General features: G+C 46.2%; 1 protein-coding gene across 1 annotated transcript in view; it reads left to right on the top strand.

The window, feature by feature from the left end:
• The window catches only part of VANGL1 (VANGL planar cell polarity protein 1), a 46,319-nt gene that overhangs the window by 7,567 nt on the left and 12,889 nt on the right, over positions 1–25,863 (top strand). Inside the window, 4 exon segments of the mRNA XM_036388125.1 lie at positions 361–652; positions 2,401–2,510; positions 2,513–2,526; positions 5,769–6,376. Of these exon segments, the coding sequence (XP_036244018.1) occupies positions 570–652; positions 2,401–2,510; positions 2,513–2,526; positions 5,769–6,376 (815 nt within the window). The 5' untranslated portion in view covers positions 361–569.

Here is a 25,863-nt window from a genome sequence, read left to right as displayed (position 1 = left end):
TATTTGGGCTGTGTGTCATGCAGGACAAGAGATGTGGTGTCGAAGCCAAGCCTGGCCATTTTTCTGTGGGTGAATTTTGGTTTCTAAGGCTGCTGTGCCTTCTCCGAGTCACTGTCCCTACCAGGTGACCCAGACTGTCTCTTCCAGCTTTTTAGATGAATGAGCTAAACTCTGCAAAACAGATGCACTGAATTAATTTAAAGCTCTTCAAATGCATATATTTCACTAGATCAGAAAGAGAGGCTGAGCAGGACAGGCTTGATGAGTGTGATATGTGGCCAGAGTGAGGGAATTCCTGCAGCAGGGATGATGTCTTGCTTTGCTTAGAGTGCACTTCCATGCCTGTTTCTCGTTTCTTAGGTCAATCGTGAGAAGCCAAGCACCCTCCCTCCCCTCCCCTCTGATCAGATTCCTTTTAAGTGAAGCTCACTCAGTCTCTGAGGACCAGAACTCACCGATGACTGGGAAGCAAAGAGTACCCAGGAAAGCACTTTTACCACGGACTCCACCTCAGGAGCACCAGGAAGTCATCTTTTAAATAAAATCTGTGCCCCTTCCGTGCACACCCGATGTCTGCTGCAATGGATACAGAATCAACATATTCGGGATACTCCCACTACTCAGGTCACTCCAAAAAAGCTCACAGACAAGGGTAAGGAAATGTTTGGTTTTAATTACTTACTGCTCTAAGTTAGGATATGTCCTATGGGAAAAAAAACCTGTAAGCCAGGATAAAATCGGTGGACCTAGATGTCTGGAGAAGATAGATGTGGAAAGTCCTCGTGGGGAACACAGTGAGGAGACTTGAAGCTGCTAATTCATTGATATTCAACCTGTTGGATGCATGCTGGGGTTATGTGTGGCCAAAAAGATGGGGATAGTGCCAGCAGAAAGAAAAGATTACCTAACTCCCCTCTTAAAGGATGAGGGATGAGTACAGCATCTAGGGAGAAGACATGTTAGACTTCCTAAATTGATAATTGCTAGTTGTCCTCTGATACCATTTCTTTATTCTCTAATAATAAGGCTTCCTGCCTCTCTCCACCCTCCTCCAGCCTACTCTGTTAATGGTGTGTTGAGGTTTTTTTAAATAGAATTTGAGTGGTACTTGAGTCGGCAGCAAGTCCTTTATCAGCGTTGATTGGATTAGAAGTTAGGCTTTTCTGAACTTGAATAGCAAGTCCTTTCTGTTGTGGTAGTTCAACAGCCTGAAAACCCATCTGCTCTGAAACTTTTGGAAACATTTTATTTTCTTTTTTTTCCTACACTATACTTAATTTTACATCTAAAATATGTGCCACTTACTGTTTGCAACTTATTACTGAGCTGGTCCAAAATAATTTTGCAATTCGAAAGCAATTACCCTGTGTGGTTGGAAAAAGAATTCTTCCATGAAGTCTCTTTGCTCACAGTCCAGTTATCGAGTAGAACATGTCTTGTTTGCCTTTTTTCCCTTCTTTAGCATCCAACCCCCAATACAGATTGCCCTTTTAAACTTAGAATGCTATGTGGAAAGATGCCTTCAGAGTTCCAAAAACAACATAAAAATCCTAGAGCTCATAAACTGGAAAAAGTGTCATCCCCTGAAACCTTTGGGCTTTGGTAATTCCAAGAGAGAGGCAGAGCTGGGATACTCATGAGTGTTAAGCCAGTCCCTGAGCACAGTGAGGATTTCCAGTGTAAAGGCTGCTTTCCTGTCTGTGTGGGAACAGGGAGGAAAGCATTGGTGAGCAGATTGATGGAGCTTAATTCATCTTGAGACTTCCTCAGATGAGAAGCTGTGAGGTCTGCAAGGGTGCTCTGGAAATAAAGACTGGCCTTGTACCCTTGATGTTCTTGCTTTCTTTGTGAGAGGTTAACTTGAGGTTATTAACCAGTGGAAATAAACTTCACCAATTGTCCTACAATGTTAAGGTCAGAGATGGCAAGACTCTGCTTTGCAGGAACTAAAGCTGTATTGATTAATTCCTTGTGTTAACTGGGCATGTCCCTGCAAGACACTTTCTTGTAGGTTGAGAACTGTGTAGACCAGTAAATTCCAAATGGAATTGCCAGTTGTTTGGAGCATGCAGGCTTTCCTTTTAAGCAGAGCACTGACGGAAGGTGTTTTAAGAGAAGGTGAGGTGGTGGGCATGGATCCCTCTCCTCCCCTCTGCTGTCACTGAGGGGGTGGTCTGTCCCAGCCTCCAGGCCTGTCAGCTTCTCCGGGCAAGGTCCCTTTCTACCTCCTCCTCCAGAGCTTGTTTTGTAGCAGCCTGAGTCTATGTTGATCAACAGAAGGACAAACTTGTCCGATCTAGTGCTTGGGGCACCTGTTGCAGGTAGAGGTGCAGCACCTTTCAGGCCCTACTCCATGGAGTAACTGGTAACATTGTTCTCCTCCTCCTCTGTTTGAAAAAGGAGCCGAGACAGACACAAATCTCCCCGAAGCAAAGACGGCAGTCGGTCCGAGAAGTCCGTCACTATCCAGACGCCTCCTGCAGAGCCACTGCTCGGGAATGACGCCTCCCGGCAGAGGAGGGCCAGGTAAGGAGGGCTGGGAGCAAACCTGCAGGGTGTGTTGTGGGACAGAGCAAGGGGCTCGCTGGCTCATGAGAAGAAAGAATTGGGAAGAATTGGAAATTCTTTCTCATGGGACGAAAGAATTGCTTGCATGCTGTTTAGTAAAGAATCGTGGCTTATGGGTGCCCTTTGCTCATGCATTCAGCCAAGATCTCAGTCACTCTGTCTTGTTCTGAGGGTGCTGTTTCTGACAGCACCAGTGCTGATGTGACAACTCCTTGGGCGCTACTTTGACTCTCTCTCCAGAGTATCATCTGTCAAGCTCTATATAAACTTCTGTTTCCATCGTCTCACTGTGCATTATTCAGGTCAGCCCTTTCAGCTATATATGTATTTCAGTTTTTATCCAGGATTTGCTCCAGGTAATCTTGTAAAGTGCATTAGAACCAGGATTCCAATAGGGAAGGGAATTAAGAGATGTGAAACTAGTGTGAAATAGCTGTGAAGGAGGGGTGGACTCAGAAAAAGCCAGTACATTAACAATGGGTTTGGTAAAAACTAGACTAATGCTGCATTTGGACTGTACCTAGGATGGATCCAGTGCTCTGCTCTAGCAGGTGATGTAAAGGTGCATATTCATTTTCAAAGAATGCCTAGTGCTGCAAGGCCTAGAATGCAGGATGCTTCAGTACCTCCTGGGCTGGATTTGGGGTTTGTTAATCCTTGGCTGTGGGGTTCCACTTCTGTCTTTACCAAAAAAAAAAAAAAAGAAATCAGTGTGCAGTTTCCAGCCAAACTGTGTAACAGTATTCATGTACCTAGGGGTGTGATCATTTCATGTCCTGTAATTTGGTGTTTTGTAATCAGTTGCTTCTTTTCATGAGTCCCAGCTGTTACTTCAAATAGTTCTAAAGGCGCTGGTGAATTCCTAAGTCCTTGTTTTCATGCAGCCCTCCTCAATTAAAGCCAAAGCTAAATAAGTTGATGTGTGAGCCAGACTTTTCTCCTAGGGGGGAGAGTGTCCTCAGTTAGGTCCAACAACTGTGTACCTCTAGAGATTTAACCTCATATTTCCTCTCCTGTGAGGAGAGGCTGAGACAGGTGGGGTTGTTCAGCCTGGAGAAGAGAAGGCTCAGAGGTGACCTTATTTTGTGGCCTTTCAGGATCTGAAAGGAGCCCACAAGAGAGCCAGAGAGGGACTTTTTACAAGGGCATGCAGTGATAGGACAAGGGGGAATGGCTTTAAACTGAAAGGGGGTAGGTGTAGATTGGATATTAGGAAGAAATTATTTGCTGTGAGGGTGGGGAGGCACTGGAACAGATTGCACAGAGAGGTTGTGGCTGCCCCATCCCTGGAAATGTTCCAAGGTTGGGTTAGATGGGGCTTTGAGCAACCTGGTCTAGTGAAAGATGACCCTGCCCATGGCGGGAGGGTTGGAACCTAGTGATCTTTAAAATCCCTTTCAACCCAAAGCATTCTCTGAGTCTCTGGTTCCATATAAATGTGCATTTTTTTTGCATTAGGCTGTAGTTCACTTTTTCAAGTGGCAGGAGTTTTCAAGGGCTAAACTGTGACTAGGGTTGCCTGTTGTCTTCTGGGATGTAGCCTTAAGCTGCCCTGGTGTTCCTGTCCCTTCTCTTTTGTGCACAATTTTGCAGCTCATCAAATGGAGGAAACTATGCAGAACTACTTAATGCATAAACATAAAATAGTTGAAATGCTTGAATTGCAGAGGTGCTGTTAAAGAGTACAATGTGGCAGGAATATGCTGCTTTTCAGGACATGCTACAATGCAGATCTCTTCCGGGGCCTCTGCTTTGGTGAGAAGTGACTCAAAAACCCCTCATATTAATTCAAGATGCTGACTATTTGTGGTTGGTCTGTCTCAAAACCCTACTGCTCTAGGCATGGGAGGTATTCATGTCTTGGAGTGCTTTAGAAGTTAAATCCATGGAGCTGGGAGTTGTTCCAAGTAGTTGTGCTGCTTCAGTCTAGTCCTTTCCCAAAGACTCTTTCCTCTAGCACTTTAAAGAAGTGAATAAAGGTTTAAAATTATGCCTGTCTCTTTCAAATAAGTTGTTTTGGTCAGCATGTGCAGTTGGATAAGTCTGAGGGAAGTTGTAAATCCTATTAATGACACAGGGCTGCAGGAAGATATTCTTAGGAAGAAAAGCAAAAATGTGGTTCTGAATGAGCATTGTGGCTACAAAGGTGCCAGGTGCCAAGCAGCAGAGCCACATGCATTGCCACTCTTTGGCATGCATTTGTGGGAAGCATCAGGAGCCTCCATGTGCATGAGTCACTCCAGCAGCAGCTGTGAGTCAAATCCATACATGTCAGTGTAGCTCTTTGGCTGTGCCAGCAGCCAGAAGGAGCAATTGGAGGCATTGTAGCATGGGAAAACCAATGCAGACATTGTCTGATGTTAGCTAGGGAAGAAATGAGACTTTCAGAGCACGTAATGTAATCTGAAACTTGCCAGCATGGTGACTGTATTTCAGGTAAGCCTCTTTGTGAATAAATGGCTTCTGACAATGGCCTGGATTGTAATACCAGAGCTACTTGGCAGTCCAGGATCCTCTAAACTTAAAAGCCCCATACCTGAAAATATCCTCTGTGATCACCTGTAATGTGTTGGTTTAACTAAACTTCTATTAGATTGTCAGCTACTGAGGGCAGTGCTACTGTAGAGGAGAATAAAAGACAGTGAAGTGGAGGAACTTGCTGGAGGTGTGGTTGCTTCTATTATGGATGGAAAAATAATGTGTGAACATGTTTTTGATTGTGTAACAACAACAACTGGCTTGAAATGCTGAAATGAAAATTTCCCTTCCAGGTGCTTTGGTGGTGCAGTTGCACTACAGAATTTGTGGGCTGGAAGAATACTAGTCCTTGCCCTGGACATGGGAACTGGTGATTACTACAGTTTCCAAGACTTATGTCATGTAACTCGTTAAATGTGCTGGAAGAAGAACCTCTAGGGATACAGTGAGTGGCACAGCAAGCAGAGCTACCTGCTCTGCAGTTATGGGCTTTTAGCACCTAATGTTTATAGTCACTGGTTTGGACAAGTTGCTGTTGTTTCCAAACCTTTACTAATTGTCAGGGTTGATTATTCACTATGTTAAAGGTGTTGCTTTTGCTGTATATTTTTTCTGGAACTTAAGACTGTCATAGCAATCTTTCCAGGCAAGAAAAATAGGACATCTGGAAGAATTAGCCTGATTGTTTCAATGTTATTTCTATTTATCTCTCCCTCCTTCAGGATGACAACTGGGGTGAGACCACAACAGCAATCACAGGCACCTCTGAGCACAGTATTTCCCAGGAGGACATTGCCCGGATCAGTAAGGATCTGGAAGACAGCGTTGGGTTGGACTGCAAACGTTACTTGGGCTTAACAGTGGCAGCTGTTCTCGGACTCCTAGTCTTCCTTACCCCCATTGCCTTCATTCTGTTACCCCAGATCCTGTGGCGAGATGATCTGGAGCCATGTGGTACTGTGTGTGAGGGACTGTTCATCTCTGTGGCGTTTAAACTCCTCATTCTCCTGATCGGGACCTGGGCTCTTTTCTTCCGCCAACCCAAGGCAGACCTACCCAGGGTGTTTGTGTTTCGGGCCCTTCTGCTGGTCCTCATCTTCCTCTTTGTCTTCTCCTACTGGCTCTTCTACGGCGTTCGCATCTTGGACTCGAAGGACACCAACTACCAAGGGATAGTGCAGTACGCCGTGTCCCTGGTGGATGCCCTGCTCTTCATCCACTACCTGGCCATCGTGCTGCTGGAGCTGCGGCAGCTGCAGCCCATGTTCACCGTCAAGGTGGTGCGCTCCACGGACGGAGAGTCGCGATACTACAGCTTGGGACACCTCAGGTAGGTGCAAGCCCTTGGGGTCTGCTGGTGTAGATAAGTGTGGCTCTGCTGTGGTGTGAAGCATCAGCTGCTTCATTTGAGTCTGTGTTGTTGCTGGTTCGTGAATCTTCCCCCAGAAGAATTCCAGAGTCCCTCCGAAGTTACCAAACTGAATCTCTCTGCCCCCCTCTCTGAGTGTGGGAGAGGCTGTATCTGCCTCAGAGGAGTCCTGTGCATTTCAGTAAATCGAAAAAGCTGATGTCATTATTTTGGGATGGTCAATAGCATGATGAGGTCTTTAAGATCCTTGTCTGGGCTTCTTTCCTTGTCTCCTTACTGGAGGAAAGTGGAGAGCTCTCCTTGTGCAGTTGGGACTGCCTTGTGCATTTTGATTGTAGGGGCCAGGCACTGCTTTGGGAGCTGCCCTTGATGCTGTGCAGAGCATTACTGCTCAGAGACTTCTGACAGCTGGCCAGGCAGGAGCTGAGGGTTTTATGGCACGATGCTCTTTTTGCCATTAGGTATGGATCAGTTTGCTGAGTTGGATGTATCTGGGGGTATTTGGGAGCCATGGGTATGACACGAGCATGCTGCTTCCACCCTCCTGCTGGCATTAGTGCTTCCCTCAGCAATGGTACAAAAAAGGACAGGTGTCTGAATTTCCTTAGTTCCTGTGTCCTTCAAAGCTCTCCAGAAATCCCTTAGTTCCTGTGTCCTGTGAAGCTGGCAGCTGAGCTCTGGAGATGATTCCCCAGGCTGAATGTGCACTTAAACATCTGTTCAGCTTATCCTGTCCAGACCCCAGTGGCATGTGTATCTGTGGCAGATGAAGAGATTAGCATCTGCTGGTTTAAGTGGATGTAGGAGCAGTCTCCTGCAGCCATTAGCTTAGCAGTGGAATTGCTTTGAAGCAGATTTAGTGGCTGAAGCTGAAGTCCATGAGTTTTCTCCTGGGTAAAGAAGAACTCAAGGCCTGTTGGGTGAAGTAGATCTGGACTCTGCTTTGTTTTCCTTCTCTGTAAAATATGAAGGGGAGAGCCCTTGGAAGTGCACCAATTGACTTAATTAAATCCTCTCAGGATTTCAAAAATCTGTTGGTTTTCTTGTGAAATCATTTTTTTTGAACTTAATTGCTCTGTGGTCAGTGATCCAGCATAACCTATATGATGAGAGGGAAAGATGACTACCAGAGTTTCCCTGTGCTACAATACTGTGCCTTGACGTGTGATGAGGCAGTTCAATCATAAGTGAATTCAGCAGAGAAAGTTTGGTATGTGTCTGTATTTACCCATATGTGCACACACAGCATATTTGGTATGAGAGAGTTTGCTTGGTGGTAGATTGTGGGTTTGTGCTCAGAGGAATGGAGATCCTACACCTGCCAAAGTCTGTATGTCTAACTTGCCATTGGAGGCAAAGAATTTGCTTGAGAATCAAGGCCTGAATATTTAATAGTGCATGTGTTAGAAGCAGTGTTTTCTTCCAACTCTTTCTTTGCAGCAGAGGTTTGAAATGTATTGGGTGATGCTAAGGCAGTAAAGAGTTGTAAAACTTAGGATAAAATCTGAGATGTATGAAAACTTGTGACTTCTCGTTTGTTGGCAAGCTGATTTCAGTTTTGTTTAGTACATTGAATGCAAGCCATGCAGCACGTGCGTGCTCCACTGTCTTGTGTTACAGAAGAGACTCATCAAGTATGTCTGATAATGCTAAACTAGTCTTGCTTTTTCCTTTGTTTGACAGATGAGCATAATGTGTATTGACATGTGTTTTGAAACCTGTGTGTCTTTCCATATTTACTGCTACAAAGGTAAAGCTGTAGGTTTGATCAGGGGCCAGGTGTCTCCCAGCTAAGGAAGAGTTTGTCCTCTCTGTGTGTTACTCGTGTGTAAGAGCTTCTGATCTTCATAAAGAGTGTGGCGCCAATGTGACAAACTGTAAAAAGTGAATGTAGTAATATCTCCTTCAGCTTCTAAGGGCCCAGGATTGTGAGATGTTTGTGAAAAATGAAAAAAAAAAAAAAAGAGAACTTGATCATCTTCACGGCATAATTTTGCAGAGTTTTTATTAAGGTCTTGTCATGTCTGTTGAGGAAATGTAGGTCAGGTTCACAAGGTGCTGCCTTCTGCCCCTGATTCTCTGGCTGAGTTGTGAGGCTAGAGTGGGAGGTCAGTTGATGGCAGAATGTGAAGACATGCAAGGACAATCTGGATTTTGGGAAGGCTGGAGAAGCAGCCTTGTGGGTGTGCTGGAGAGGTGGTTCTAGCTATGCTGGAGTAGGCATGTACCACTGGCTGCTGCCTTTGGACTCCTTTTGCCACCATGCATGCTTGCCTCATCCTAACACTTTTAAAGGGGGCTTGGAGAGGTTTTGAGCTGCCACCTGGAAGGAAGCAACTTGCTTTTACAGGTATAGCAATCTGACTGTCTCCTGAAATCAAAACCTTTTGTCACTTTATGCTCTCAGATATTTTAAAAGTTTTGATGACAAACAATCCATGGAGTCTTACCTTCCTCAGCAGTCTAGTGTGCTTTGGAGAAACTGGTGGTGAGAAGGGACTTGAGACATCTTAGATTGCTCAGTGTTGCTTTTTGGAGTCGTTCTGGATTTTTTTATTCACGGCAAAATTGTTGATATCACCCTTTTTAATCCAAGATGGAAGCTTTCCAATTCTAGGTCTTTTCTGGTGAGGCAGAGGGAGCTGCTATGTAAGTGTGAGAGCAACTTGTTTTCTGGGGGAAAAGGGAAGAAAACAATAGCTCAGCCTCCCTTCTGGCAAACCATGTTTTTGCGAGGCAGGGTACAGACAGGATTTTCCACCCTCCTTGGCTGCAGATGCAGTAAAGAAGCTGAAAGTGCTGAGTTAGGTATTCCACTCCACCCCTGAGAGCCCTAGGTCCAGGAGGGTAAGCATATTTGGGACTAGTTCCCCAAATTCATATTATAATCAGCCTATTAATAGGCTGTCTTGGTCCCACCCCCAGCACTTTGGCTTTAACTTTTCTTCTGGGAGACTTGACTGCCAAAATGAACGTTCCCTTTGGCGTTGATTCAGGAGCTTGGAGGGGGGAGGTAAAAATTAAATAGGAGTCTTGATGAGTGTGGTGCCAAGTCTCAGCTCACTGACTGCTCTGCTGCTCCTGGTAGGAAGGGTTGCCATACAGGGCAAATGCTTTCTGGTAGTATGTGTGGATAAAAAGCAGGGAGTAGCAGAGATGCAGGAAAGGTCAAGCCTAGGAAAATGCAGGAGGTTGGGTGGGAATGGTGGTGAGACTCTGAAAGCAACAACAAAGGGAAACAAAGGTGGGGGAGCACAACAGTAGATAACTTCTCAGTTGAAAGGCCCATACTTTCGCAAGTGGAGGCCTGGATTTGCCTATAAATAGGGATGCTGATGACACTAGTCATCCAGAGTTCGGTACTGTCTTCATGGCTCAGAAACTGGGTAGGAAGGATCTTGCTGGAGAAACCCTTCCTTTCCTGTAGTTAGGGTGCTAACCATATTGCCTTCCTATCCAGTGAATGCTCTTTCCCACCCTAGAGCTTTGCTAGTCTAGACAGCTCAAGAAAATGAATGTCTTGTAATACATGTGGTAATTACTGATCTTTCACATAGACTGAATGTTAGGCTGCAATATAGCTAGTCTTGGTTTTCTGAGGTTAGAAATGTTTGAGAGTGGGTCCTTCTCCTCCCTTTTGCTCATCCTTGCAGCAGGTATGTGAGCAGCATGGCTGTGATAGTTCATCTTGTGTCGGGCTGTTTAAAGGACTTGGAATTTCAGTCTTTTTTTTCTGTCTGGTGGTTTACCCCAGCTGGCAGTACCACACAGCCCCTCACTCACACCTCACTCTGTAGGATGGGGGTGAGAATCAGCAAAAAGGTAAAATCTGTGGGTTGAGATAAGAACAGTTTAATATTTTAATTAACATATAATATAATTCTAATTATAATGACATTGATAATAGTTATTGTAATGAAGAGGGGGGAGAGAGGGAAATAAAACCCAAGGAAGGCAAGTGATACTCAATACAGTTGCTCTCCACCCACTGACTGATGCCCGGCCTGTTCCCAGGCAGTGATTGGTGGCTCCTGGCCAGCTGTCCTCAGTTGATACACCCAGCATGATGTTCTGTGGTATGGAATATCCCCTTGGCCAGTTTGGGCCAGCTGTCCTGGCTGTGCTCCCTCCCAGCTTCTTGTGCAACTCGTCACTGAATGGCAGAGCATGGGAAAATGAAAAGTCCTTGACTTAGAGTAAGCAGTGCTTAGCAACAACCCAAACATCAGTTTACTAGGAAGAAAAGTAATGCAATCCTGGAGAAAACCAGGACACTGTCCTTTCTGGTATGGGCTTGCCTTTATGAACCAGGTGGCTAGGAAGCTGATGGGGAAGCCTGTGACATCAGGGTTCAGGTTTTGCAGATGGCTGTGAGCTGGTCATTGTTCTCTTGTCAGTCTAATCAAAAGAAGCTTGGTACTCAGAAGTAGCAGTTCTGCATGGTAAAAGTGTGCTTGAACGTTCCCTGTACCCTTGTTACCCATCTCCATTTGCATGAGTGTTTGCTGAACTGTGGTTTAAAAATTAAATTAAACTGTGGTTTAAAAATAAAGGGAACAGCTGTTTCCTCAAAACAAGTACCTGTCTCTGAAAACCCAGTACCTTCCCTGCAGGAATTATCAATACCTTACTGAGGGACCTGGTGGCTTGCACACACTCACAAAAGAAAGGAGGTGCAGACATGTTCTGTGGAAGGGGACTACATTCAGTCTCGCAGCTGCTCTGGGTGTTTGTTGGACCTGTTGCTTATGAAGCTGATCTCTAGGTTGTCAGTATTTACTGATTAATCTGATGAGTCCTCTCTTGTCAGGCATTCCTTGGTGCCGCTGGTACTTTGTTCACTACTGAGGGAGTGTGTGGAAGGCTAAGGAGTGGGAATAGGCTTCTCCATATTCCAGCTTGCATTTGTAAGCCTTGACATCTGATCTTGTTGCTCAAATATACCTCCCCATATCAAGGGTGCTAATGAAGAGCGTGGGGTCAGCATTTGAACTGTACAGTGTCCTCTTGTCTGGAGTTGTGTCAACTCTTATGCTGTTTTAAAATCTTTTTACTCCTCAAAAGGAAAGCTTCTATGGAATATAGACACCTGGGTTTCTGTTTCTAGCGTGGTTGTAACCATAGGATTAGGCAGTTGGATCTCTTCCCTGAGCAAGAGCTGCTGAAATCTTGCTGGTTTCTGGTGAAGGACTGAGCCCACACATACACTTCTGGGATATTCCTGTTTCCAGCAGGGCAGTCAGAAGGGACTGCAGGACAAGCATTGGTGCAGCACACTGCAGTGCTCTACCTGCCGAGCTAAATGCTGCTGGAGACACACCTGTCTTTTCCTTCTCCCCTGTGTGCAGTTTGTTTGCTCTGTGTTCCCAGGGACCTGAGGAATTACACTGACCCTCCTTTCTCCTTGGGGTTTCTACAACCTCACCATCTTCTGTAGTGATGCATGCTGATGAAACAGATTCAGCTAATGAGTTTTTACCTGGTTCTTTAGCAAAACATATTATTAACTGTTCTGCTGCTTTGATTGCAGGAACTTGCTGGAACAGCATGTTACACAGACTTTGCAGACCAGCTCTGTTGCCAGAGCCTGCAGCCTGTGTGAAATTAGCCTTGTTCTTGAATTAGTTTTCCCTGTCCTGAAATCTGTACAAGGTGTCCTGGTATCCATTTGTGTGATTTTCTCCCGCCCATCACCAAACGGCATGAGCACAAGCATTGAGCAGTCTCCCCTCCCAAGAAGTTCTCGGATAGCCGGCTAAATGGGTGTTAATTGCATCTGCAAGTGTGAAGCTCTTGGGGAAACTGAGGGGTCTCCTCCAGAGCAGCTTCTTTAGCACTGAGAGGTGTCAGACTTGTGACCCCCCCAACCCAGTGTCTCTCCAGCAGCACTTCACAAAACTGCTTTTACGACCACCTTTTTGCAACTCATCATCTCTGCAACTTCTTGCAGCTCATCTGGGCTACTTTTCCATGCTCCCAGTCCTGAAAGTGCTGAACTTTGTTCACAGTGGGCAGTTGAGCATTAGCACCTTTCAAACACCCCATGCCATGAAGTAGTCATGGAGTAGGGAAGAAAGCTCTGACTTGTGGATGAACTGTTAATGACCTATGTAGGAAGAGATTTTCAGCCACATTCTTAACCATTTTTAGTCACAGGCCATACTTTCCCCCTCTGCCTGTGTCTGCTGCCTCACCTCTGGAGGATGGTGCTGCAGAGATATGATTGCTCTAGCCGGGAGGGTACCCTTGGAATTGCAGAAGGAAATTTTCCAGTAGCCTCTGGGAAAAAAAAAAAAAAGTGCTGTTCCCTCCTGAGTAGGGAGCAGTCTCCTTTGATGTTCCAGATGAGTTATGGGAATGGTGCCTTGTTCTGTTTTACAAGGGTCTGTTTGGTGGTGTGTTGCCAGCAATGTTCAGCTAGGACTTAGGACATGGGTCATAGCAATACCTCATTAAGAGGCTGCTTGTTTGTGACAGAAGTAAACAGCAAGCTCCAGGTACTCCTCATTAGAGGTGAGGGGAAGTCTAGGATGGACTGTAAGTATTGACAACTGCACAACTTGTCTGGGAGTTTCTGATGTGGTCAAGTCTGTCTCTGAAGCCGTGGAGTGTGTGCTTTTCTGAAAGGAGCATGTTTTCCTAGCCTCTTACCTCTCTGCATACAGTTGCCAGATTTTACATATGGCTTTTCATATGGAACTGCTTCTCATTTTGATAAAGGGGAGAGAGCTGGGGGAACTGAAGTGCCCACATCTTTCCAGCCTTCTCTCCTCCCTTCCTTGATCTTGATCCCTGATCACCCCCAGCACCCTCTGTGCACACACCATTGAGTGTGAGCTGGCTGCCCCAGACACCAGGCCAGGTACCAGTCTTATCTGTGTTTCTGCAGATGCACCAGCAGCAAGGGTAAGTGGTGCAGGCTGATTGTTATACCCTGGAGCACTCATGCATTTTTGGAATACTTAATACTTTAAAAGTTTACGAGCCCACTTGCAGGTGAAGTGCCTGCTGTCAATTATTAACCCACATGGCCAGTACAGTGTTACTTGCTCCCTGGTGAGGAGCTGCTCATCTTTCTCAAAGAGATGGTGTGGAGGAAATGCCATTGGGTTCATCTGCAGGGATTTCCTTTCTTGTTGGCTTGTCTTTCAAAACCAACACTGCCCAGAAGTCCAAGAACGGTATGCACTCCAGCCTACCCTGTACTTAGGGGGTTTGTTGTGGAATTTCTGTCCCACCGCTGTCCGTGCCCTCTGAAGTGCCTGTGTGTACCACCCACAGAGACAGATGGCCTCCCTAAGCTGCTGAACAAATTTTGTGGCCATGAAGGTACTTTTATCTTCAAATGCTGCAAAAAAAATCCACCCCCTCAACCCTTGATGGTCTGTTTCTTGTGGTGAATGATGAAATACAAATATTCTGCAAAGAAGTGAGCTGTGTGCCCTTTGGGGGAAAAGAGGAGGTTCACGTTTTGCTAAGAGGACAAGGAATTTACAGTTTTCATATGGCAAAAGTAAACTCCAATAAATATGGAAGCTAATTCCTGACTCTACCCTGAAGAAGTAAGGAAAAGTTAACAGGGAGCTCTGTGGTAGTAATAGAATTTAATTTTTTTTTTAATATATTAGTGGCTATAAAATTTGAGCGCACTATTTTCACTTATAACTTGATTGCTCCTCCAGTACATGCTTAAATGAACTTCAGTGCTTAAATTTCTTTTGTTCAGTGTAGGTCAAGTGGGGACATCAGCTGACAATGTGGGGAGAGCTGTTCTCTGGCTGACAGGAAAACAGATTCCTGGCACAGCAGTAAGGACCTTGGCTGTGGTTTGGAGCTTCAGGCTGCTGACTCTGGCTTGTGTTCCTCTAGTCCTGGTAGAAGGTTATCTGCATCCTTGCTGGGGCTGGATTTTTTCTCTCAGCTTGGAGCTGCAGGTCATGTCCCTGTGGCCCCAGTGTTGTTTGTATGGTTGCTGAGTGCTGGTTATAAAATCAGGTGGCCCTTGCTTGTGCAAAGCTTGCTGGGGTGGAGCTTTGTGATGGATGCTGTGTGGTGGAAGGATGCTGTGCAGGGCAGACTGGGCTGTGGTCTGAGAGCTGATAGCTCTCTGTGTGCAAAGGTCTGCTAGTGCCTCTAACATGGATGCTGCCTCTTCAGGCCTGTCTGTGTGGTAGAAGGAGAACAACATTCCCAGGTGTTTTTAGAGGAGCCCTAGAACAAGTTAAAGCTGCTCTATTGACTCAAAAGACAACCTCATTCAAGGTCCTGCCACATTAATCCCATCCCCACCTAGGAATCAAAGAAGAGATGGTCCTCTTTCCTGAGAGAGCATCTGACCAGGCAGCTGTAGGATCGAGAGCTGAAGGCTGATGTTTCATGGCTGCAGCATCTAAATGTAAAATCCTATTACAGCACTGGAGTTTCACTGCCAGTAGAAGCTTTGAACACTTTGTTATTTTCTTGGAATTAAAGCTGTACTTCTTAGCTTTGACTTAAAAGAAACACCCTAGATCAGCAACTAACCCCTTCTCCCACCCTCAAAAAAGCTACTAACAAAAAGCCCCACCCTTAGTTACTTCATCACTATTCATGTAGCTTGCAGAAGTCCTTGGCTAAAGACTGGCCTTATTTGAAGCATGAGCAGGCTTTAAATTATCTTGTTTAAATGCAGACTCTTACAAACTTCTTGCCATACCTGCCAGTTTCTGCATGTACTTTTTTTCATTTGAAGCTCAGACTAACCAGAGGCATACATGTGTGTATGCTGGGAAGAGGAAATGCATCACTGTCATGGATTGTGCTGCTCCCAGGAACTGGAAATGGTAACCCAGGTCCCATATGTTCCCATCTTCTGCAGGGTTCCTGGGTGCTTGAGCAGGACACAGGCTTGAGCTGGAAGCTGATGGGTGCCCTGTAGCTCAGGGCTTGGGGCTGTCTGGTATTTCATCCCTTGTGTCTGCACTAAGTGCCTGTCTCAGCCCACCCTTGCATGCAGGGTGATCTCATGATTTTGCTCCTAACTCCTGTGTTCAGAAGGTAAAGCACACCTTGGTACTGTTCTGTCCCCCTGACTTGTTTGAAACTCCCTTAATCCTAAATACAATGTCAAGTGTGTAGAAACTTTTGAAAGAGGGTACACCTCCCTCAGAAATACTCAGTACATCCCTCAATTACATAAATGTTTGATCATAGCTCTGCATCACTTCTTAAGCTAATGCTGCTGCACAAAAAAATCCTGTCAACAGCCTGATCCTTCCTCACCCCTCCCAAAGAAATATTGTCTAGTTGCACAGCAATGCACTGGTGGAATTGGGGAACTGGTAATTGATATCTCTATTATCCATGTAGCTTTGCAGTTTGTGTGTGTATTTTTCTGCTTGGATTATTTTGCTGAGCTTAATTTCTGCAGTCTTTTTAACTACCCTTGTGGTGTTTAATGGTTGCAAAGGCTTGTGGTGGCAGAGGAAAGGTTTAGTGGAGCTGAGGGAAAGATGCAGGATAGAATTCTCTCATGGCTGCAGACTGACATTCAACATGTCATTGACTAGGACCCCCAGGTCCCTTTCTGTGGCACTGCTGTCCAGCACCTCATTCCCCAGTCTGTCTGTACATCCATGTGCCCCATCCCAACTTCACGTGGTTGGTAATTGCCCAGCCCTGTAATTTGCCCAGGTCTCTCTGCAGGGCCTGCCTGCCTTCAAGGGCATCAGTTTCTCCCAGTTTTGTATCATCTGCAGAATTGCTTAGTATCCCTTCCATAAATGTCCAAGGCATTTATGAAGATGTTGAAGAGCACGGGGCTGAGGATGGAACCCTGTGGAACCCCACTAGTGACAGGTCTCCAGTCTGGTGTCACCCCATTGACTGTAACCCTTTGTGCCTGACCCAGTTGCTTACCCATCCCATGATGTGTTTATCCAGCTGAATGCTGGACATTCCAGTAGGATCCTGTGAGAGACAATATCAAAAGCTTTACTGAAATCCAAAAAGATGACACCAACTGGCTTCCCTTGATCAACTAGCTGGGCTACCTTGTCATGAAAGGAAATGAAGTTTGATAAGCAGGACTCTCCTCTCATGAAGCTGTGCTGGCTGTGAGTGGTGACTGTGTTGTCATCACACTTTCAGGTTTTTTTCAGTACCTCCTGAAATAGTCTTCTCCATCACTTTACCGGGCACTGAAGTGACACTGACAGGCCTGTAGTATCCGGGATCTTCCTTCCTGCCTTTCTTGAAAATCAGGACAGTGACTGCTCAAAAATCCTCAAGAGAGGCTTTGGAATGACATCAGCCAGCTCTTTGAAGAGTATTGCATGAATCCCATCAGGCCCCATAGATTCCTGCAGTCTGTGGGAGCCCTCCTTGGTGGGGCATGGCTGTGTCTGAAAAAGTTTGCTCCTCTGCTGAGCTTTGGGGAAGGGAGAGCCTCCAAGTCCTTGCTTCTCCTCCCCAGTCCATCTGATCTACAGGAGACCAGCCTTGGGCCAAGCACGAGGGATTGGTCTGGAGCACCTCAGGTCATGTCCCTGAAGATTCAGAGCTGGACATGGTGCACAAATGGATGGCAGCTTACTTCTGTGGATTTGGTTTCTAGTCATATCTCCAGCTGTGAGACTGGACTTTGTAAATTATTATCTTGGGTCATGCAGGTCTCCTTCCACAGGGCTCATTGGCCTCAATAATCTGCTCAGCTGTGCAAATGTTAGCTGTAAGATTGGCTTTAGCAGTGTCCTGACTCTCTCAAATTGGTCACGGATCTGTGTCGAATTGGATGTGGACAAGTGGATCCCTTTGGACTCCTGGCAGCTGGATGCAACACCCACAGTGCCTGGGGGTCCCTTTTTTGTCAACACCCGTGTATTTCTGGCATGCCTGTGTCTACCGTGCTGTGCAGGTTTGTGGGGAAAGCTCAGCAGCAGTTTCTTCCCATCACCTTTTCACTTAAGTTGTCCCCTTTGTGTTCTTCTCTCACTGCTTTCCTTCCCAAGCTGCCCATTTGCTCAATAGACGAAGAAAACCTTTCACAGTTTTGGCTTTACTTTAGTGTGAGCAGACAATAGCTGGTGGTTTGCTTGTGGATTTTTTCTCACGAATAAGCAAGACAGTACTGTCATTAGCTCCCTGGAGGACACCCCCAGCACCTGGCAAAACCATATCATGGAGACAAATGTTTGCTAGCAGCACCCTTGGAAAACCTTTTTTCTGAGCTCTAGCTCCTGGATCCAGTAGCTGCTGCTCTCCAGGTCCAGTTAAACTACTACTGGCTCCTGAGGGTGCTGGGTGGGGCTTGAGGTGTGGATGTCTGGCCAGGTGTTGTTTTGGTTCACTGCAGGTGTCTGGGACATAGCAGATACATGGCAGGGCACAGGCAGCTCCTTTGCCTCTCATGTTTCTTGTCTGCAGCAGACCCTGGAGCGATGAGATGCTGGTGGCAAGTGTTCTCTTTCTGTTTGATGAGAAGGTGGTACCTGTTTGAAGGTGTTGCATGCATCAAAGGGAAGTGAGTGTCTAGTTTGAGAGCTGTTGGGGCATCTGCATGTGGTTATTGGTGTCTGAGGAGCTGGCTGAAATGTGGCCCAAGCTGTGAGTGCCTGCAAGCTGCTGTTGTGCCCTGGCTAATCCATGAGCTATATGTTTGGGTTTAGTGGTTCTGCTAGGTGTCTGCATGGTGAGTAAGTGCTTGACAACACCTCCCCACACACGCTGCCCCCCTTGGAGAGGTGGTCTTGGCATAAGAGGATGTGGGCAGTTTGCTTTGGAGCCTGCTCTCCTGGCATCTGGGTTCCTCAGCTTTCTGAGGGAGAAGTTTGTTGCACCACATGTTCAGGCTTTCACAAGCTGCTCTTTCAGATGCAGCTCCTGAAGCTGCTCTTGTTGTACACTCACCCATCCCCATGGATGGGCTGAGGCGACTGGGGCCACGTGAATTTGCCACATGTTAAACTCCATTTGCCATTCTGTGGGGGACTGGAAGGCAAACTTTCCAGTTACCTAGGCTGACCTGCTGCAATAAAGCCTCCTAGAATTGTATACAGGGAACCTGGCAAGAAGCTTCTCAGCAAGGGATTAAATCTTGTTTTTTTCCAAAGAGAGTCCTCTGCCTTGCATAGGAAGCTCTTCTGGTGCTCCAGAACCTCCATTGTTTCTGAAACTCAGGTTAGGCTTTTACAGCTTGTTTAATTTTCTATCTGTTGAATATGGTGGTAACAAGTGTCCTTATGATCTTTGTGTCCTTTGGCACTGCATACCGTGAAATGAGATGTTCATGGTGTTACTGAGGAAGAGAAGTGTAGTGCTGTCACAGCATCTGACCTCAACACAGGGATTGTTCAGATTGTTCTTTCCTGGCAAATCATATTATTGGACCTTTTGGACCACTCCTTAAGCGAGACAACTGTGCTTTTCTCCTCTTCCTCCTACTCACTACATATTACCAGTTGTGTTCTGGGTTTTTTTCCTAGGCTATTATACTAGCTGCCACCTTCAGATGTTGGAAGGAAGGGCACTGCAGCTGTTGGGAAAGCATTCATCAAGTTTTGAGGTTCTACCAATAAAGGTGACTGGGGAAAACATTCAGGCTGTGTGCTGGTACCCTAAAGACCATTTAACTTCCTGAGGTAAAAGGCTTGGAAGTTTCTCAGAAGGAGAACTACAGTGGGAGCATGCCATTGGGTTTACTGGGGTTTTATAGCTGCTGGCTAAAACTTCATGCTCTGTACTTCTGTAGCAGCATCTTTTTAGTGCTGGCCTGGGAGTGCCTTTATAGGATTCCTCAGGAAGGCTTAAGTAAGTAGCTTGTTTGGTTTGTATGAGGTAAAGGAGTTATTTCCCTCCAGCCCCCAAGTTTGATCCTACCCTCCTGTAAAATCCTGGTTTTTAAAAATACTCACAGTTTCCTTTCAAAATAAAAACATTCAAATGTAACAGCAGAGTTAGTAGTAGACTTGCAGATATCCTTTTCTTTTTCACCTGTACTGGAGGGTTTTGACTAGGCTGCTTTTGAGGTGTGGGGAAAACAAACCAAAAACCCAACCTGAAAATGAATTCTCCTCTCTCTCTCACATTCAGAAAATTTTGATGTTGAAATCCCTTCTACATCAGCAGTGAACTATTGTATTGCTCAGCTGGTGTGTTGATTCTGATTTTTGTCTTGCAAAAGATGAATCTTAAAATATCTGTTGGAGAGCAATGTGTCTTGGACTGCACCGGGCAGAAAAGGGGAGATCTGTGGTTAGAAACTCAGCTGGTGCTTTCCTTAAATTTACAGCAGCCATGTGTTGTTCAGATGGATTGGATCAGCCATGTGTTGGATATAGATGGGGACACACTTTAAATTCCTGTCCTTTTCCTTCCATGCAGTTAAAAATAGCTGTGAGGGGAGGGAAAAGATGGAGATGGGTCACTGCAAAACTGGGGCAAACCTTGTGTGTTTGGGTTCCATATAAATGGCGCCATTAAGGGATGGATGTTCACTTCTTGGGGGCAGCAGCTGTGCTGCCATCAGGCTGGCAACCTGCCACTATGATGAGGTTTTCTTCCCTTCCCTGATAAAGGTTTGACCTTGCAAATTCTTTTCCCTGCCTCACCAAATGCCAGAAGTTGGGTATCTAAAACAAACCTGCTGTGTCCTGGTTGCCTGGCGCCTGTTCCAGGGAGGGCAAGGATTGTGCTTGCCTGCCTTGGCCAAGTGGAGATCTCAGTTGTGGTTGTCTGACAAGAAAATGTGGTTTTCCTTTTCCTAGGAGCTGCAGTCCTGTTCTCTTGACTGTACCAAACTGAAATGCTCTTGTAGTTATGATGATCAAAAGGCATTTTTCTGCTCTGCTTGTTTGGCCACAGTTCCTTGTCTTGGCATCTTTGCTGAGATCTGACTTGGGCTCTGTTTACTGGAGGGGACAAAACTGTAGCCAAGGCATTTGTGCTTCTGCCAGCACTGCAAAGTGCTTCTGCATGACCTTAGTCTTCTTGGGATCCCTGCTCCAAGGTGTTGCTTGGGAAGGACAGAGAGTACCAAATCCCTTGCATCTTGCCAGCTCCTGGCCCCTGGTGTGGCGGTGCTGCCCAGGGTCACCTATCTGGGCAGCCTGTGCTGGCCTCACGTGTAGCTATGACAGGCAGAGCAAGGAGGAAAGTCTGCACTGAGAATGGTGGCTATCCCTTCTGTAATCATCTTCAGCAGGGATTTTGGTAATGGAAGCATTTTGACTTCAATTGTCTATTTCCAGTTTTATTTCTCACTCTGTTGACTTTGCTCTGGGAAAACAGTCCAAGAGAGTGAAGGGTCAGGAACTTGAGCCCTAGCTTTGTGCTCTGGCAAAAGTGTACGAGAAAGGAAAAAAAGGGAGTTTTCTGGAAGGGAGATGTGGTTGTACTGCAAGGGAAGGCGGAGCAGTGCTCTGAGCCTCTTGGGTATGAGCTGACAGCACTGCTAGAGAGTACAAAGTGCTGTGATGGGCAGCTTGGTACAAAGTGCTGTGGGTGGGCCGTGCCCCAGGAGAGCTCAGTATCTCTTGCAGTCACAAGCTCAATGCTGTTGTAGGCTGGAGACATCTGGTAAGGCAAAGCCGGCTCTCCTTGGAAGGCTATGTTGTGGAATCTTTTCTCAGCTTTTCTTTGCGGTACTAAACTTCCCAATTGGCTGTGGCAAGTGTTTAAGGTGCCCAGAGACCTTGGCTTATTTTGATACTGTGCCTGTTTTGAGGAATGTTAAAAAAAAATGTTGTTTGGAGGAGAGGAGTCTATACTGGGAACCATTTGATTAAATAACCCCAGGCTTCCTCAGCCCTCAATTAGCACAGCAGTCATCAAACCTCTGACTATCCTTGTGTATTTTAGGTGTGTGTGGCTCACTCTAAACCCTGATGCTGCAAGATCTGCATCCATGGCAAGAATGCTCTGGTAGAACAGCTCAGCTCTTTCTGGATGTGTACACAGATCTATTGCAAAAGTGTGGGGCACTCCTCTGCCCTCAATGATTCTCACTGTCTCCTGATGTTTGGTATAGTACCATGAAAGGCTACGTTTCTAGCTTAGCAGGAAAGCACAAAACTGCTAAAACCATGTGAGTGACAGATGCATAGAGGTGTGGATTCAATTTTTAATCTTTTTTCCTCTCCTCATTTTTTATTGTCACCGACTCTTTCCCACCACTTCATAAAACTCAAACCCATTTTCCTAGAAACCACCAGTGTCCAAAGCCAGCATTTTGATGATATAAACAGGCTTCTTTCCTTGTGCTTTGCTTCAGTATAGTATTGGACTGTTTTCCTAGAAATCCACTAAGAAAAGCCAATTTCAGTGTTGGTGTAGTGTGTCACAGAAGGCAAACACTAAGTGGCCTCTGAGGCGCACTGTATGGCAAAACTGCAAATATTCAAATCTTTTGTAGCAGCAAGTACTCGGGCAAAACTGCTTTGAGAGAAAAAAATAGTCGCTACCTTTGTGTCGCATAGTCCCCTCCTCCACTTCCTTGGATGCCCTGTAAAAGTTAATTCATTACTGTTAGTAAAGGGCTCTGCATTTCTCTGCTGCCAAACGCCGCTGGGGTACCGTGTGCTTGTGCTGGGCCTGCTTGTTTGCTTTCCCTCCTGGCAGCATGCTGTGACACGGCCTTCTCCAGGGCAGTGAAACTAATCATGAGAAACAAGCAGCCCTCCAACTGCACAAAGCGCACCAAAGCCCAGAGCCTCCCTGACACTGCCTGCCAGGAACCTAACTCTGTTTCCAGACGGCTGCTGGGTCGTGCAAGAGGTTTTCCTCTTGTGCCATAAGTTTTGAATCTGAACTGTTCCATGGAAATGCTTTTTGTGTCCTGATTTTTGTACTCTGCCCATGGCGGGGGTGGAGGGGGGTGGGGTTAGAACGAGATGATCTTGAAGATCCCTTTCTATGATGATTTTTATATTTCTGTGATATGCTTTTCCTGTGTTCTGGTAGTTTGCTACAATGCCTGAAATGTGCTGGGCTGCCAGACCCTCTCGATGGGACGTGAGAACAATCCTCACTCTGACCTCTTTCATACGGGCGATTAAATATCGAAACTTTCTATTTGTTCTCTTCCTGCCCCTCCCCATTCTTTCCAAGCACTGAACAAAAGGGAAGCCCCGCCGCGGCTGGCTGTAACGTGGGGTGAATGAATGCAGTGACCGACATGGTGCTGAACTCTTCCCGAGGCAGCCTGCAAGGAAGCCGCCTCTCCAGACGAGGCCTCCAGGGTGGCTGCCAGCTCCCATTCCCGCTGGAGCTGCCGTGTGGGTGGAGAGGCGGCTTCCTGCGGCCGCTCCACCTTGCTCGCAGGGCAGCGGAGGGTCTGCCCTGCTTGAGGAGACCTAAGAGCCTGGATTGCTCTTGGGAGGCAGCAGGTTTCCTTGCAAGGCACTTGCTCTGCTGCTCTGGGTGCTGCCATGCCTGTGGTTGCCCTCCTGCTGGTGTGGTGCTTCTCCAGAGCCCTGCCATGCCAGGGTGGGCACAGGTGTCAGAATTCAGGGCATCTCTCTGGCTGTCCTGGACTGCCAAGACCCCTGCCAGGGGGCTCAGAGACCCTGGCACAGAGCCCAAGATGCCTGTGGTTTTGATTATGACCCGTGGAGCAAGTTACCAACCTTAGATGAAGATTGGCAAGCCATGACGGTTTAAGTAGAATGATAGTGAATTTATCATGGGGTGAAAAATAGATTTTTGGGGTTTTTAGAATAGAGGTTCAGGGGGCAAGATGGAGGAATCTGGGCATGTCCAGCCTTTCTCCTTCTTCTTCTTCTTGGCCTCCATCTTCTGCTGTGATGTTGGCACTTTTAGATTGGTTTAGAGTAGAAGCTCACTGTCTAACATAGGTGATAGGTATTGGAAAGTAGTTGTAAACATTGTATATGTAGTTTTTAGTATAAAGAGATAACACTGCCCCAGGGGCAGGCAGAGTGCCTCTGACTGTCTTGCTGAGCAGACCTTGGCAGGTCAGGAGAAAGAAAACAACTTTTGAGACCGAGAACTGAAGAGCCCTGACTCCTTCGACTGCCGGGCTAGGAAAGAGACTTTCTAACATATCTCAGGGTCACTCTGACCAGCTAGAGACCCCGAGACACAGGTTCTTGTGGCTTTGCAGCACCGTGTGGGGCAGGGCTGGCTGTCCTGCGCCAGCCAGGGTGAGGCTTCCCCTTGATGTGGGTGAAGAGGTTGAGCAACACAGCCCAGGAGGCTCTGATTCAGCCTTTTCCTTGCTCTTGCAAATCATTGTGGGCCTTTTAATTTACTTGTCTGCAGCTTCTAATTTTATTTTTTTTTCCTGTAACAGAGAATTGTAAGAGTTGTAGTTGTAGCTGTCTTCCTAACCTGCCACGCTTAGGATGGACTACATGGTAGACAGAAATGGGCTGGTAGAAATTCAGGAAACTGATGTTTATTACATTTCTCTTCCAGAAAACAGTCTCCTCTGTGTGACTGGGGTATCTCATGTGTAGGATTGAGCCTCTACTGGATTTGCATCAGCAACAAATACCTGGGCTTTAATGTTCAGAATAATCGTTGCATGCTGCAATGTAAAAGCTTTGTTATGTTTGGATTTTGAGTGCACGTGCCAATGAATTGGTGGGGAAGATTATTTAATGAGGGAATGGAAGGTATGTTGGGTGGGGAAAGCTGGCATCCTGATGATAATACTGTCAGTGGGGTCTAGGGTGAATGTGTATGTATAAAAATGAATTATTCTCTGCTGTGATGCACTGTGTTTTGTCCTAATAGAGCAAGTTGGTCAGTGGAGCTCCCAAACATTTCCCACTGGTGGGATGGAAGTTCCAGTGCTGTTTGAAATGAATACAGTGTATTAACAGAGAACAACTCTGTTCATTTTTGTCTTCCTGTTTTGAGTTGGTGTTTTGTGATGAAACTCTGTGGAGTTTTATCTTCCTGGGAAGCAGAGATGGAAAAACTTGATCATGTTTGAATGCAGTCAGAAGGGGGAATATGTGCTTCTGCCACATTATTACTTTTATGAAATTTTGTTTATAGGCTGCAGCAAATTCACAGTAGAAATCAGAAATGTTACAGGGAGAAATAAAGTGGCTTTCACCTGTTCTGTGTCAGCATCTACGTGCGTCTGGCAGTGGGTCAGTCTGTACTTCTCTATCAAAGGAAGATTGTTTTCTTAGTTAACTAGTGGCTCTTTATCACAAATCAGTAGCTGATTGCATTAGTGGAGTTGCTTTTACCAAATGTAAGCTGAGGAAATATGAAGGAGTGGCACCTGAAAGGTAAAGTTTCTTTAATACATTCTAGCTGGATTCCTCCAAATAATCCTAAGGATGGAATTTGCTTCAAAAGCTAAAGTCATCATCTCTAAGGTACACAGCAAGTGAATGGTGATGTACCATAATACTGACTGATGAAGCTTCTCAGTGAACAAGTCTGGGTTTGTTCTTCTTTCTCACAATCTCTTGAATGGGCTGGCATATGTGCTTAATTCACTGATCAGTGGGAGTGTGGCAGCTGTGGTGAGGATGGTGGGATGAGTGTGTGTGTTTAAATTACTTGGGCGTGATGCAGAAGTTTAATATTAGCACAAAGCACAGGAAAATGTAAATTGCTTCTCCAGGAACACACGTGGAATATGTGGCAGCGCTGAGCACTGAATTTAGGACTTAATTGTAAATGTCTTGTTTTCCCACGTTACTGTCCTTGTAATGATTTCTTCCTGTGTTGTAGCATGTGTGAGAATACTTTCTTTGCTTTCCTTCAGAGAGGCTTTGTTGGTGAGTGTGACCTTTCCAATTAACTGGCAACAAATGTGTTGGCAGTTACACTTCAGTTTTAAACGCACAAAAATTACTTTTAGTGTGGTCCTTGGCAAACTCCCTTTGGCTGAACGGGTGATCTTGGTGATTTGCTGAGAGTGCCGGTGTCATGCTGAGGCACAGAGACAGAGCAGCATGGAGAGAGCTTGTCCTGTTCCCGCATCCTTAAACACCAGAGCCCGGGCTTGTTTTGAAGTGCTGCCCTGTTTGTTGGTAACAGCGCCTACAGACATCTCTCTCCGATGTCAAAATGATCGCAAAGGAAGATACCTCTGGGTTGAGCCTTTCCTGCTGCTGGCGCGTGTGTTTGTTTTGCTCCCATGTGTCGTCATTTTATGTAGAGGCATCCCTTCAAAGGGATGGAAGGAGTGTCACTGCTCCTCATTCTGTCCCTAGCCAGGGATTTAACAAGCAATACTGAGTAATCCCGTCTCTGGCAGCCGTGCTCCTCGGGCAGCGATCTTATCTTGCTGTGAAAGCTCGAGAGATCACACTCTTGTCGGTGCTGGGATGGAGGAGGTCCGGGGAGCTGCGAGGTGCGGCTGGAAGTGACTCAGAGGGAAAAGCATCCATCCGGAGCTGGTGCCTCCATCCAGGCTGGCCAGCTGCAGCAAAACCCGTGTGGTGTTGTGTCTTCAGCCTGAGCAAGGTCTCTGCAGCCCAGGG

Source organism: Molothrus ater, chromosome 2 (genome assembly GCF_012460135.2).
Source record: "Molothrus ater isolate BHLD 08-10-18 breed brown headed cowbird chromosome 2, BPBGC_Mater_1.1, whole genome shotgun sequence".
Classification (NCBI taxonomy): domain Eukaryota; kingdom Metazoa; phylum Chordata; class Aves; order Passeriformes; family Icteridae; genus Molothrus; species Molothrus ater.
This window is presented reverse-complemented; position numbering and strand designations above follow the sequence as displayed.